The 14,936-nt window shown below is 43.9% G+C and overlaps 1 protein-coding gene across 1 annotated transcript in view; it reads left to right on the top strand.

The window, feature by feature from the left end:
* MICU1 (mitochondrial calcium uptake 1) overlaps positions 1-13,423 on the top strand; it is a 275,102-nt gene extending 261,679 nt beyond the window's left edge. The window contains exon 12 of the mRNA XM_066600576.1: positions 11,070-13,423. Coding sequence (XP_066456673.1) covers positions 11,070-11,230 — 161 coding nt within the window. The 3' untranslated portion in view covers positions 11,231-13,423. The remainder of the gene's footprint in view (positions 1-11,069) is intronic.
* Positions 13,424-14,936: the final 1,513 nt, after the last annotated feature.

Genomic DNA, 14,936 nt, shown 5'->3' with positions numbered 1-14,936 from the left:
ATATTTATGTATCCATTCAACTAATTAAGACTATTTTTTAGTTCACTTCAGATGAACATTTTACACCTTTAGCAGAAATGATGAATAAAATACTGCACTTTAACACCAAATATAGAAATTAATGAGTAATGAGATAATGTCTGATTTCACTGTTCAGCAATATTGAAGGCTGAATTCAGATGGCTGTATGCGAGTTATGCCCTAGAATCAGACAAAACTCCGGACTCCATGCCAGTCAGCTGTCTGAAGTGGCCAAGGCACTTTACTGCATACTAGGCACAGCGCCGTACATTTCATAGCGGCTGTGCCTGGTATTGCAGTTCAGTCCTATTAACTTGAATGGGACTAAGCTGCTCTAAAGAGTCTGCGACCTCTTCAGTCAGATGGTCGGTCGATGTCACGAGCGATGAACCCCCACCAATCAGATGGGGATGTCCTATTCTCAGAATAGGTCATCAGTACTTTAGTCCAGGAAAACCCCTCTAAGAAATTGGTTAACTTTTTAATGACAAAAGTGAAGATTCGCTTTAAAGCCAGTGTTTGTGTTTAGTTCTCTGGAGCAGTCAGAACTGCTTTTATTACTAGGAGGCTGAGAATGTAAAGATGTGTTATCTTTCAACCTTGTGTTTTCAACACTCTGGAGAGACAGGCAATTGTCTAAAAGTAATCAAGTTGGAGAAACCACATTCTTGCAAATAAATGTACCTGTAGTTATTGAACCTCTCTGGTGGCGGGAGTGTATCTGCGGCAAATGGTATACAGATACACTGAGGAATTATTGTGTTTGAGAAGAGGACATTATGTTCCTGTGTTCTTGTTTGCTACTCTTAGTCTTTTGCCAAGCACTGCAGTATGGATTTAGCTGCCTCTTGTGAGTTATGTTATCTCACTTTCTCTGAGACGATGAATCTTTTCTGCAATGTAATATTCTGATCCTTGTATAATAAATAAAACATTCTGTCAATACTGGGGCTGTGTGCTGTGTAGAATATCGGGTCTCTACTGCTCTGTCTATAGTTGATTTCTGATTTTCTTTTGTTGATCACCGCTTTATTTTTTTAAATAAGCCCCTGAATATAATGCTTTACCCCTTCAAGAATGCCCAATAGTAAATTTACGTTGTGTATGGAGTGGCCTCGGAAGCAAAGTTCACGCCATACCTATTTTTGATAGCTGACAGCCGCTGGTTACTGCCATACATTTAAACAGTCAGCGATTGGGAGATGCCAATAGGTTAGCATGGCAGCCTGGCAACTACTAAATGCTCCCAAGAATGCCATGAATAGATGTCTATCAAGCCCTGCCCTTATTAGTGTTTGATAAGCAATGTTAAAAATATCTATATACCGCAATGCTGAAGTATTGCATTATATAGTACAAACTAGAGATGAGCAAGCATACTTAGCATTGCCCTTAGCGAGTACCTGCCCGCTTGAGAGACAATGTTCGGGTGCCAGCGCGGGGGAACGGTGAGTAGCGGCAGTCACCAGGGGGGAGAGAGGGAGAGAGATCTCCCCTCCGTTCCTCCCCGCTCTCCCCCGCAGCTCCCTGCGCGCCGCCGGCACCCGAACCTTGTCTCTCGAGCGGGCAGGTACTCGCTAAGGGCAATGCTTGCTCGAGCAATTGCCCTTAGCGAGTATGCTCGCTCATCACTAGTACAAATGATCAAATGCTTGCAAGTTCAAGTGCCCGGTGAGGACTAAATAAAAGTGTTGTAAAAATTAATTACACTTTAATATTTTTTTACTGCAAAAAAAAAAAAAAAATTTTTAAAAGTTCAAACCCTTTACATTTTTTGCATTGCCGTGTACATAAGTCCAAACTATTAAAATATCACATTTATCCAGCATGGTGGAGGCTGTAAAAAATAAGAAAAAAATGCAGAATAATAGAATTGTGAGGGGTTTATCTGTGCTCCCAAAAAGTTTAAATATAAAGTGGTCAAAAATATGTATATTTCCCAAATTGGATCCAGTAAAACCTACAGCTCGCGGCCGTATCAAGGAAAAAATAAGTTACAAGTCTCAGATCTATGGCAATGGAAAGCAATTTTTAAGAAAATATTGTATTCACTTTTTCATTTGGTGGGAGTGTCCACTTATAGTTCCCTTATGGCAGGACATCTCTAGGTTATATAGGGCAGTATGTCGAACCTCAATAGATATCACCCCAGAGATCGCACTTTTGTCCATGTTTCCAGGATCAATATTTAAAAATAAAAAAGGTTTAAGACATTTTATCAAGGCAATGCGACAAATCATCCCAAAACATTCTGGAAACAAAGAATAGCATGGATAGAAGCCATTGACCCCATAAAACATATGTTGGAACTAAGATGCTGTGATCTTTAAGAAGAATGTACAGATTTCTACTCCACCTGGGTGGTATGGATAGCCTTTCCAAGCTCACCATCTTTCTTTAGCTGGCTAGCAAGCAGGATTGTGTAGTAAGAGGGGCTAGTCTATCTATACATCTATTTAAGCACCCAATAGACTATCCCTGTTCATGACTCACAGTCCACATCCCCAGAGCGGTTTCTTCTTCTTTTCTTTCTTCTCCTTCTTTACGTCTTTCTTGTTACGGTACTAATGGGGTGCCTAGGTACGCACGGTGCGGGGCTCTCTGATCGTCACCCACGCCACTGTCCCTTCCCTGAGATAGCCCTCATGGTGGACACGTCCAGGCCGCCAACTCTGACCCTACACTTCCTGGGGGGGGGGGGGGGGTTGACAGCCAGGGACCGCCGTAGCTATGCAAGAGAATACTACCCACTAACACCAACAGGAAAGGCAGATGACAAAGCCAACACGAAAAATACAAACGGAAAAGAGACAGATAGGAAAACCCTGGCTGATAACAGCGAAGTCTAGGGGACTGAGGGAATGGCACAAAATACCAGGGCCAGGTTACCAGCAGGTCAGAGTAGCTGGACTACTCAGCAGACACTGAACAATAATCAGCCTCCCAGGCAGCCAGAGCTGGATATTATAGGAAGGTGGGAAGAGCCAATAGATAGACCTGTCAATCACCAGCACACTACTCAGACACATAGCAGGGTAATTAACCTGACTGGAAGGCACAGGAGCTGTTAACCCTGGCTCGTCTGGACAGAACAAGCTGTGCTGGCAAGGTTAACTTTGCGCTCACAGGCGTAACATTTCTTTTCTGCTTCTCTACTCTTTATCTTCCCCGTTCCTAGGTACCCCACTATGTTACCTTCCCCCCGCCCCTTCCATTCTTTTTTTTTTTTAAACTTAGCTACTTACTTTTCTTACTGTAATTTTATGTTTGGAATGGATGCAACTTAAGCAACAGGAGAATAACAAACTATGTGGATCCCTTTCTGGGTATCATAGCCAGGGCCTCGGGCATATTCATACTTGAGAGGGATATACGGAGAGGTGGCATATGTCACCAGCAAAATTACTCTCTCGTCGTCTACATGAAAATTGTTCATGCATTCATGTTTCTTGTATTACACTGAAAGTTTCATTAAAAATCTTTTGAACATAAAAATGGAAAAACAAAAGACGCACTTTTTTCCCCCCAAAGTAGGGGGAAATTCAGTGCATCCTATGAAACACTGACCAGATTTGTATTGCGGGTTCTGCAATTGCTGTCCACGCGGACGATCTGCAATGAAATACAGGCACTGAAAGGCATGTACTTTCGACTTTTCCTACACACTCGCGGATACGAATTGTGCATTCCGCTAGTGGAATACAAATTGCAGCATACTCTATCTTGCCGCGGAATCCATGCCCATGTAGATGGCTTCCATTGAAGTCAATGGAGGCATTCGACCCGCAGTCCATACGCAATTGCATACAGGCTGCGGGTACTCATGTCATCGCTAAGTGATGGTGCAGGAAATACAAACACAGAAAAATGGACTGTACATGACTGATTGCGTGCCTCCATGGTCATCCACAATATAGTTTAATGAGGTATGCAGGGTCACTACCTGGGCTCACAGCCGGAATCCACTGTGGGTCTCCCTCATGCGCAATCCAACCCAGTTGTGTGAGCCCGGCCTTATGATGAGCCTGATGATTCGAGCAATAGCTTACCATATGTTGCATAAAAGTGTACACCTTCCTGAAACTTGTAAGATACAACTTCCTAAAATGTTTTCTAGTGCTGATTAAAGTGAATTGATCAGCCAAGATGGAGGTCGCCCCGGTATACAAGTCGTTGCCGCATGTCCGTTCACAGTAAAACCGCACATGGTTTTTGTAGCCTGGTTCTTGGCCATGCAGCGCAAAAGAGCCTCATGCCTAGCTAATTTTACAGAAGTGATACTTAATTCACTCAGTCAATTTCAGATTTAATGCTGAAAACATTGGCGCCACATGGGAGAGGACGCCTGAACACTAGAAGAAGAAAATGATTTCATTGCACAAAAGCGGAGAAGGGGAAATGAAGAACAGCAACTCTTGTTAGATTGGAACACAGTAGCAGAAGAAATACAGAAATGTAAAAATAATGGTCTTCTCACAAGGTCACTGAAACGTTCAGGCCGCCGTCTTGGGCTTTCATCTCGTAATGAGCATGTTTTGCTGAGAAAGTACAGGAGAAACACTGAGCAAGTGTCTGAGAGCTGCCAGAGCCTGTGCCAAGCCAAACCGGAGTGACTGATGCATCACCGTGTAAGACGCGTGCTACATAGGAGTAGAATACATGATTGTCGGCCAAAGACGGAGACACTACTAAAGCCAAAGCATCAGAACCTCAGAAAGCTCATTTTGCCCAGACTAATATTGTTAAAGGCCAATACTTTTGTAAATCGATCCTTTTATCTGATGAGAGCAAAGTCAATCTTTTTATATATACTGTATGTTATTACAAATGAAGAGACTATGGTGAGAATGGTCCCCACAATGATGTACAAAGGTGGTAAAGTTCTTCTACGGTGATGGAGGAGTTGTACTACGGCATCAGGAATTCCCAGATGTACTGCTGAATCTTTGAAGCTGTTTCCCTCTCCACAATACTCTGGATTCTTGAGGAGAACTTTAGCTACTTTCACAGCTGTGTCCGGGGTTCCATGTTACTGCTCCATTCGAGGAGCAGGAAAGGGGAGTTCCCTGGACAAACAGATCCGTCTTATGACGGAGCCGAACAGACCCCATTTAGTATAATGGGGTCCATTTGGTTTTTGCTCAGCTGCTCGACATTTTACTAGAAGAAAAAGTGCTGCATGCACTGTGATTTTCCGCGGAGGAAAAATCCCAGCATACTCTATTTTAGAGCGGTTTCCGCACGGACAGCTTTCATTGAAGTCAATGGAAGCCATCTGTCGCATGGCCTGTCAGCGTTATCGCCTAGCAACGGTGTGCGATAATCTGTACTGCGCATGTCTGACGGTGAGCCTTCTGGACCAACCACAGTAAAGATGAGAAGAAAAGGAGCAATTAATACTGGAAGAAATAGCGCTGCATGCAGTGCCGCTTCTTCCCATAAAATGCCGGGCAGCTGAGCGAAAACTGAACGGACTCCATTATAGTCAATGGGGGTTGTTCAGTGCTCTTCAGCTCTGTCATACAACTGACCCATGCAGCCAGGGGGATTCCCCTTTCCTCCTCCCCTGATGGAGCAGGAAAAGGGAATCCCTGCCACAGATGTGAAGGCAGCCAAAGTGCAGTACTAGTTGTTTGCTTATTGGTAGCATCTAATCAAGGGTGTACTCATTTTTGCAAAGTTGAATTTTTTTTTCAAGATATAAATAACATATGTTTTTATGTTGCTCTTTAGTATATATTTAGGCCGCTTCAACATCTGTGCTGTAACCTCTGTTTGGCGGTTTTGTCTAAGATTTGGCACAAAATGCCGGAAGAAGTAGTGCTGCATGTGGAGCTATTTCATCCAGTAAAATGCCTGACACCTGAGTAGAAACCAAACTGACGGCATTATATTATAGCGCCCGGCGCTGTTCGGTTCCTTCATATGATGGATTCGTTCGACCAGGGGATTCCCCTTTACTGCTTCCCGAATGGAGCAGGAAAATGGAATCCCTGCAAATCTGTAAGCAGCCTTAGTCCGTCACTATTTCTTGCCTGAAATGAAATGATGCTTATCTAGAAACAATGATATATTTTCATGCTCAGAAGGGTCTACTCATTTCTGCATCGTACGGCACAGCTATATATTGTATTCTGCAGTCAGTTTGCTTATCCACTATGCTGCACTGCTGAATAGTACTTGGCTGCCGGCCATACTGCTCTGCTGCATAATTGTCATCTCCAATATATAATGCACATCTGCTGAGCTGTCACATTCTCTGTAGAATTCACTTGTGCATGGAAAACACGACAGACCCCAATCGGCCATCAAATTAAGACCACCTGCCTTTTATTATATAGGAAATCCCCCCTTGAGCCTATTGAAATAGCTGTCGGGTCCCTCAGACTATTCCTGGACAGGTCTTGCCTATTTGGCAGGGCACGTTATCCTGAAAGAGGTCACTGCCATTAGTGAAAACATTATCTGCGCTGGGACCTCTAGTCGGAGATTGTCGCATATTCGGCACAAAATACCAGGAGAAATTGCGCTGCATGCACTGCTTTTTCTTCCAGTAAAATGCTGGGCAGAAACCGAACGGACCTCATTTTAGTCAATAGGGTCCGTTCGGCGCTGCTCAGTTCCGTCATAAGACGGACCCATTCGGCCGCAGGGATTCCCCTTTCCTGCTCCCCAAACGGAGTGTAGGTTTAAATGCAGCCTAACCCCCGGCATGCTGGCGATGCAGTGTGAGCAGGGTAACAATGATACACATCTGGTGGGAGTGCCACCCAGTGGCCGTCCTCTGGAAGGAAGTGACAACCTTGTATAATCGTATCAGTCGCTCAGATGTGACTATGACCCCTAAACTTGCCCTGCTCTCCCTGTTCCCAGGTGCTACGAGAATAGCTAAGTCAAGCTTACTAAAACACTTTATAATCGCAGTGAGAAGACTCATTCCAAGACTCTGGCGCTCTACAACTGCCCTGACTAGAGGTTTGTGGGTGGAGGAGCTCCACACTCTCATGAGATTCGATGAGCTGGGAGCAGACGAGCCAAAACTGTGGAAAACATACTATAAGACATGGCAGTCGTGGGTCACTTTTAGGGGATCAGACGTCCTTAAACACTGGATAGAACAAGGATCAATTGATGGTTTATCGGCCGTTACCCTGACGAGCACTGAGACAACAATTGCTACAGTCGCGCCCGTCTATAAGTACCGTGTCTCCATCCCTCCACCTCCCCCACCCACCCCCCTTTCTACCCTCACCCCCCCCTCCCCCTCTCCCATGTACGTCTTAGAATAAGAAAAGTTAAGTTAAGTTTATACAATTGGAAGTAAGGAACAGGTCTATCGAGTATCTAGCCTAGGTCCGGGTTGACTAACTAAACCCGAACCTTAGACACCATCATGGGGAGAGCCCGACTGGGAACGAATCATCAAGAGTGGGGCCACCAGGCAGCCCCCGAACAATCTACATGATTCAATATCACACATGCTCAGTCTTTCCCCTCTCCATTTCCTTTCTATCCCCCATATGTACAACTGTCTAAGTAGAAGTTAACAGAATTTCATTGCTAAAGTTGCCCTTTTTTCTGTTTGCTAATCAAGATATAAGCAAATAACCATGACAGTTGTATTCAATAAAATTTATTTGAACCTAAATGCAGCCTAACATATACAAGTAGTAAGAGGTGATTGTGGCACTCACTGCTGGGTAAAACTCAATCCTTTATCTCAGGTCTATTACAACATATGATGTAGGGAGCCTGTACAGCAGGATTCTAAGGAAGGAAGGAAGGAGTTAAAATAAAGAGGCGTTCTTTTGGATCGCACTAACAAAAAATGTGAAATTAAGGAATTTTAAATTAGAATTCTTTGCGTTAATATGAATGCAAAATGCAGTTGTTTGGCCAGCGCTGGTACCGTGAGCTGACAGGGAGGCGATGGGGGCGCTACGCTGGTCACACTCATCCTGGCAGCATTCGAAGTGTACCACATTTTTTTTTATATATTCTAAAATTGTCTCCATTGTATTTGGAGGATGATCGTTTGGGATGGTGATTTTCCCCACTTTTAAGACTTTCTTGCATATTTAATATGAAATTCACCTCACAATGGGGGAACAAATAAGGTTGAATCCGTGATCGTTGTAGTGAGTGTAGAAATGACATTTTGGTCACTAGAGGTTTTTGCAAACAGTCATGAACTGGCTCCTGCATTAGAACAGCTACCACTTTGAACATGTAAAAAGGTAACTACTATATAGTTCATTTCGACAACCGAGGAGAATTAATAACTTGGATGGGGATTTTGATCTGCAGATGGGGGTATTAGAGGTTGTACCAGAATGCAATTTATCACCCATTCCCTATCCTGTGGCCCTGTTCTTTTTAATCTACTTCTTAATGACCTGGTAGAAGGATTGTACAGTAAAATATCAATATTTGCAGATGATACAAAACGATGTAAGGTAATTAACACGAGAGGACAGAATGCGGTTGCAATTAGATCTGGATAATTTTGGGGGCAGAAAAGTGGCAAATGAGGTTTAACACTGATAAATGTAAGCTTCTGCACTTAGGCAGGGAAATACATGTCACCATTACACACTAAATGGGAAACCACTGGGGAACACTGACAGGGAAAAGGACTTGGGGATTTTAGTTATCTGTAAGCTTAACTGGAGCAACCAGTGCCAGGCAGCTGCTGCCAAGGCAAATAGGATCATGGGGGCATCAAAAGAGCTCTAGGGGCACCTGATGAGAACATTGTTCTTCCCCTCTACAAGTCACTGGTCAGACCACACATGGAATATTATGTACAGTTTTGGGCACCAGTACTCAAGAAGGACATATCGGAGCTTGAGCGGGTACAAAGGCGGCAACCAAAGTAATAAATGGAATGGATGGACTAAAATACCCAGAGAGGTTACCAAAATAAGGATTCTTAAGTTTAGAAAAAATACTTCTGCGGGGCGATCTGATAACTTTGTATAAATATACCAGGCGACCATACAGAGATCTCTCCCATCATCCAGGGGCACAACTGAAGGTGATGCGCAGAGGATGCCCCCCTGAAGAGGTGCATTTTTAAAGCAGGCCTGAAGTTTTGTGTGTCGGGGATTGCCCGGATAGTTTTAGGTATCGTGTTCCAGAGGACTGGTGCTGCTCTGGAGAAGTTTTAGAGGTGAGAGAGGTTCCCGAGCCCAAGAGCCTTAGGGGGGGCCCATAAGGCTTCTCTTTTCCATATAGGGAGCCCAGTACGATGATTAAAGCATTATTGTTGGGGGCCTTGTTACAAATTTTGCATTGGGGCCCAGGAGCTTCAAGTTAGACCTCTGCCATCATCTATTTAAACCCAGGACTGTGACTATGACAAGAAGGCGCCCTCTACGTCCAGCAGAAAGAAGGTTTCTACACTAACATAGGAGGTTACTATTTACTGTAAAAGCAGTGAGACTATGTAACTTTGCCTGAAGACGTGGTGAAGCCAAACTCTCTCAAAGAGTACAAGAGGGCTCTGGACGCCTTTCTTGAGTGTAACAATATTGCATGTTATATTACTGATTACTTCAGAAGGGTCAGTGATCGAGGGATTATTCTGATTGCCAAACTTTGATACAGGAAGGAATTTTTTTCCTTTAGGACCCCCTTCACATGGGCGACAAAGTCGCGCAATTTTGTAGCCGTTGCTACAATCACATGTATTTGAAGCCCATACTTTCCTATGGGTTACTTCACGCATGTGATGTTTTGTAGCATGCAACAACCCGACACAAAAACCTCGCGGGTCCGGTCATATTCCCACAACATGCGAGGTTTGGTAGCCCATGTTTCACTATGGAGCCTTCCTCTCTGTTGCATCGCGCAAAAATGAGATTTTCGTGTGGTGCAATGCAACTTTGAGAGGAGGAAATCCTAATGTAGGTCCTGGCTGCAAGGGGGAAAAAAAAAACACATACATCACCTCTCTGGCGCTGTCAGCCCAGCCGCATCTTCTCCCCGGGTCCCCGGCACTATTCTCCTTCATCTCTTCTGGCCAAGGATTAAAAATTCCCCGCCTCCTGGAAGTACTGACTGTGATTGGCTAATCATCAGCCATTCCCAGCCTGCGCTTCCAGGAGGCGGAGATTTTCAATCCCCAGCCAGAAGAGATGAAGAAAGCAAGTTCCGCGGACCAGGAAGAAGCTGCAGTGGAGCCCTGGACAGCGCTTCTAGGTGATGTATGCTTTTTTTCTGCAGTTAGGGTATATTTTTAGGGTAGGGCTTATATTCCCACCCCCTCTCAAAATCCTCGCATGTGGTGTTACAATGCAACTTTGTAGTGCTACAAAATTGCAGTATTGCCACGAGAAGACACAGCAATATTACACAGACCAGCGATGAGATTTCGCTGCGCTCCTCTCACAGCGATGCCGTGTCGCCCGTGTAAAGGAGGCCTTAAGGAGGAAAATTGGCTGTTACCTCATATGGGTTTTTTCTTTCCCTGGATCAACATTGGGGGCTGGTAATAGGCTGAATTGGATGGACATACGTAGATCTTTTTCAGCCTTACACGCTGTTACTAGGGCACAGCCCCTTTAGAGATTTGATTGCTAAGAGGCCACCATGCTGATTTATTGGATCAGACTATATGTGATGTGCAGAGAGTACATTATAATTTGTATTGTATAGCCAGAGAAAACCATCGATTTGATGTATTTTAGGTAGAGCTTTTACAGCTGCAGAGTTACTTGTATAGATGTGCACAAGATGATCATATAAGTTCATGTGTGTCTATACGGTGTATTAGAATTACTGTGTACATATAATCTGCATATATCTGTACATGTTTCACTCTGCTTAGATCATTACTATATTTTGTATTTGCATGGCTTCCCACCTTCTCTTGGTTAACATGAAATATCTAATGTTCGTTTTAGCAGTTTTATGTTTAGGCTTTGGTTGGTGGCTATTAATCTTGCTGGCGGATGTCATATAGTGATATATGGGCCATAAGCTGGCAGGAACTTGGCAGACATTTGTGCAACAGAAAGTGATCTTTCTTTAATATCTCCTGACAGGGAATGGAGAACTGAGTAATAAGGAGTTCATCGCCATCATGAAACAGCGTTTAATGAGGGGGCTGGAGAAGCCAAAAGACATGGGATTCACTCGTCTTATGAGAGCCATGTGGAAGTGTGCCCAGGAGACCGCTTGGGATTTCGCCTTACCAAAGCAGTAAATCGAGGAAAGGAGCTCGGTCCCTCAGCAAATCCAAAGATGAGAAGACATGTATGAGTGCACAGACTTTTGCAGTACGATGAAAAATTAAAATGATTGTCCTGAGGAACCTGCAGGAAATGTTATCGGTCTACACAATGATGCTTAGTGACATTGACTGTTACCTGACCCAGTTGCTAGAAGTGGTGTCGGTTTTATTCTAGCAATAGCCAAGTGACTGTATTGTAGCCTTTTATTTTGCCCTATGCTAAGTGGATGCCATAGATAAGTAGAGGGCCTTTTTACACGGGATGATATAGTTCAGTGTAAACACTGCTAGCAACTCAATGACGAATGATAAGTTGTTCACTTGTTCGGTGTAGGCAGGCATAACAATTAAACAACAGTCGGTCCTTTTGAACAGGCAGTTGTTCAACTGCCTGTTTACTCTGAATGGAAGTGACCGGTGGAAGCGATCATTGGCACGCTCCACCTGCAGTCAGTGAATGATGTGTGAAAGCACAGAAGCAATAATTGTTGGGACAACTCCTGGGCGCTTAAACACCCGACAGCCGTCCCACATAAAAGTACCCTAACAAATAGCTTGATTATAAATTCATCTATGGTGACAAAAACATCAGTTGTCGTGGAAAAAGTTGTAACGCAAAGCATTTCATTATATAATCAGTCAGGACAACATTTAACTGGGTGGTCCCATCTCAGCAAGTTATTCCCCATCTACAGGATAGGGATTAACCTGCTAATCAGTGGAGGTCCAACCGCTGAGATCCCCACCAACCCCTAGATTCTATCCCCAGTGTGTCCCAAAGTATTGGCAGCAGCCACCGCTCTGTTCACTTCAAAGAGACTGCTAGAGGTAGCAAAGTTCAAGCGCTTGGCAATCTCCTGCAGTCCCATTGAAGTGAATGGGACTGATAGATTGCAGAGCGCTTGAACTCTATGTCCGGCTTTCCCATTTAAGTGAACAGAGTGGCCGTGCGCATGTGCAGCCCAAACCTCGGTACGCTCCAAGGATGAATTTCAGGATTGGTGGGGGTCCAAGTGGTTGAACGTTGACTGATTAGCAAGTAGGGGATTTCTTGCTGAGATGGGAATACCCCTTTAATCAGGATATCCACCTTGCTGTCATGTACGGCTAATTTAACAAAAAGAGGGGTATACGGTGCCCCATTGTGCCTGTGCTGCTTTTAGTTCAGTGGCAATTCTGCTTTAAGTATGTAAAACAATCTGGTTCTACAGATATCCTGTCTGACATGCTTTTTTAAAGACACTGTTTGCTAAGCAGTGTATCCCTAGCAACCATATTGTCAGCTGTCAGATATGTCTGTGTTGTTCTGGTCACTTGGTATTGTGCAAGGTAGGGCAAATAGAAGATTGGCTTGATGTGTGACGTTTCTCATCTCAGGCTGTAGAATTCATCAGCTTTTCTGAGAAATAAGTTTAGGTGACAAATCACAACTCTGACCGTCTTATACTTGGATTATTTTTACCGCGGTCTAAGTATTTATATGGGGGAAATCCTCCCGATATTGGAAAGTATCAACAGACTGGTCAGACGGAGGACAAAACCGACCATCTGCAGCCAGCATGGCGACGTGTCCAGCTTTAGCGCATGCAGAATTAGTGCCCACTGCTCGCAAATCATTTTGGGAAGCCGAACATTTCAGGAATTTTATCAGCTTGATTCTTGCTGAATGCATTGGGATTCTGTCATTGCTTTGCTGTAGGTTACTATGATGGTCCCGGTGGTTATATGGTCATTGAAAGTCACTAGTCTCCATTGCTGTAGAGCGCCTCAGAGCCTTCCTGTAGGGTGTAACTCAGTAGCACACACAAGGCTGAGCCATAGCTTCAATGTGAACATGAAGTTCAGGGCTAATAATAAAGAATGATACCCTACAATAGAAGAATAGAAGACGGCAAGCACCAGCATAGTAGATGCATCGTGTCAATGGTGGAAGATGGGGAAGATACAACAACTGCATGCTGCATCGATTTTAGAAAACCGGAATATAAGGAGATGATACTAATAAACTGGTACAACCTGATGATATTCGGCATTGTTCCAACAGGTTCAGATAACTACACTATATACATCCATATTTTAATATTTTATGCATTTGGTTTGGCCTGATTTGGTGGTAAAGGGGAATATGATTTGTACATACAAAAAATAAAATGTTCTTTTCTTGAAGTGGTTGTGGGTGTTTGATGTAATCTCATGTAAGGGCAGGCTCATACGAGCGTAATGTAATGGCGTATGACGTGGTGAATGGAGTCAATGAAAGTGCATTGATTTTCATTGTTCCATTCACACTTGTGTATATACATTGCGTATAATGTGTGTAAAAAAAAATGCAGCACATTCTATTTTAATACGTATTACGCGCGATAGAGCCCTATTCTCTATGGGCGTAAAATAAACTCTGTACATAGACAATCACATTGGGTATGTGCAGCGTTTGTATGCAACATCGCTAAGTAACGGTGGGAAATTGAAAAAAAAAGTTAGACTGCGCAGTGAAAAATCGCTGCCATACGCAGTGATACGCTGACTCGCACAGCGGTAAAATGCTGCATTATACAACACGCTTGTGTGAGCCCGGCCTAAGGCACGTATGACAATACTTTTTTCAGTTAACCTGTCCAATGAAGTCTACTGCCCTATCAGAGAGGAGGACATGAGAGAAACCGAGGTCTGGGATATACAGATGAAGACCTTGGTAGGAGCCTCTGTCACAGATTCTGTCGCACATGCGCAGCACAGATTTGTTCATTGCAGATGGGTCGCAGGTCAGACAGCTTCCATTGACGTGCGTCCATGTGGAATCCGCACAAAAATGGAGCATGCTGCAACTTCACCTCCGCGAGCAAAAATCGCGAGTGATATCCGCTCATGTGGAGGAAGCAGTGGATCTCCATGGTAAGTAATGGCTGATTTTTGCTGCAGATTCACGGCGCAGACACCGCTGATTCCGCAGCAAATATTCGCCCATGAGCAGGAGCCCTTAGACTGAATGATTGTCGTTTGCACAAGTAAATAAGTTGATGACATCATCGCCAGTTCGTTTGCTCTCATACAGCCTGTGTAGATAGATTCCTCGTTGACTTGTTTAACGAGAATCGTTCAGTGTTTCACATAACTAACGAGCCAACGAACAACATAAAAGTCCTACATAAAATGAACAACCAGCAAGAAACTAACGATTCTCGTTCGTCATCCAGTCGTCGTATTGCATTTAGACCGAACGATTATCGTTCATTTTTGCTCGTTTGAACAACTTTTTGAACTGTCAGTCATTGCATCTAAAAGCACCTTGGTGCACATGGGTGAGGAAATCCAGATTCACTCTGTCCTAGGAGTCCTGTTAGATTTACTCTGCGTTTTAGAATGAGTTCACACACTGCAGATTTCATGCTACATTCCCACAGCGAGATGCAGTAGAATGTAAGTGAATGCGGTTTTAACAAACCCCAATCACTTATAGCGTAAAAAAAATTACTAGCGGGAGAGTCGTGTTGCATATTTTCAAATTTGCAGTATGCTCTGTGTGTTGCGTTAGTGTCGCAGTTTTTCACTGTGGAATTGAATCATTGGAATGCAGTGAGTAAATTCTGCAGTCAGTCCGCATGCACAGTGTTTTACCTGTTTCAAACAGGAGGACAGCGCCTTGATTGATTGCAACAAGTCCTATCCACCCAGGGGA

The sequence above is a fragment of the Eleutherodactylus coqui genome, chromosome 4 (genome assembly GCF_035609145.1).
Source record: "Eleutherodactylus coqui strain aEleCoq1 chromosome 4, aEleCoq1.hap1, whole genome shotgun sequence".
Lineage (NCBI taxonomy): Eukaryota > Metazoa > Chordata > Amphibia > Anura > Eleutherodactylidae > Eleutherodactylus > Eleutherodactylus coqui.
Note: the sequence above shows the minus strand (reverse complement) of the source record. Positions and strands in the feature narration are given on the sequence as shown.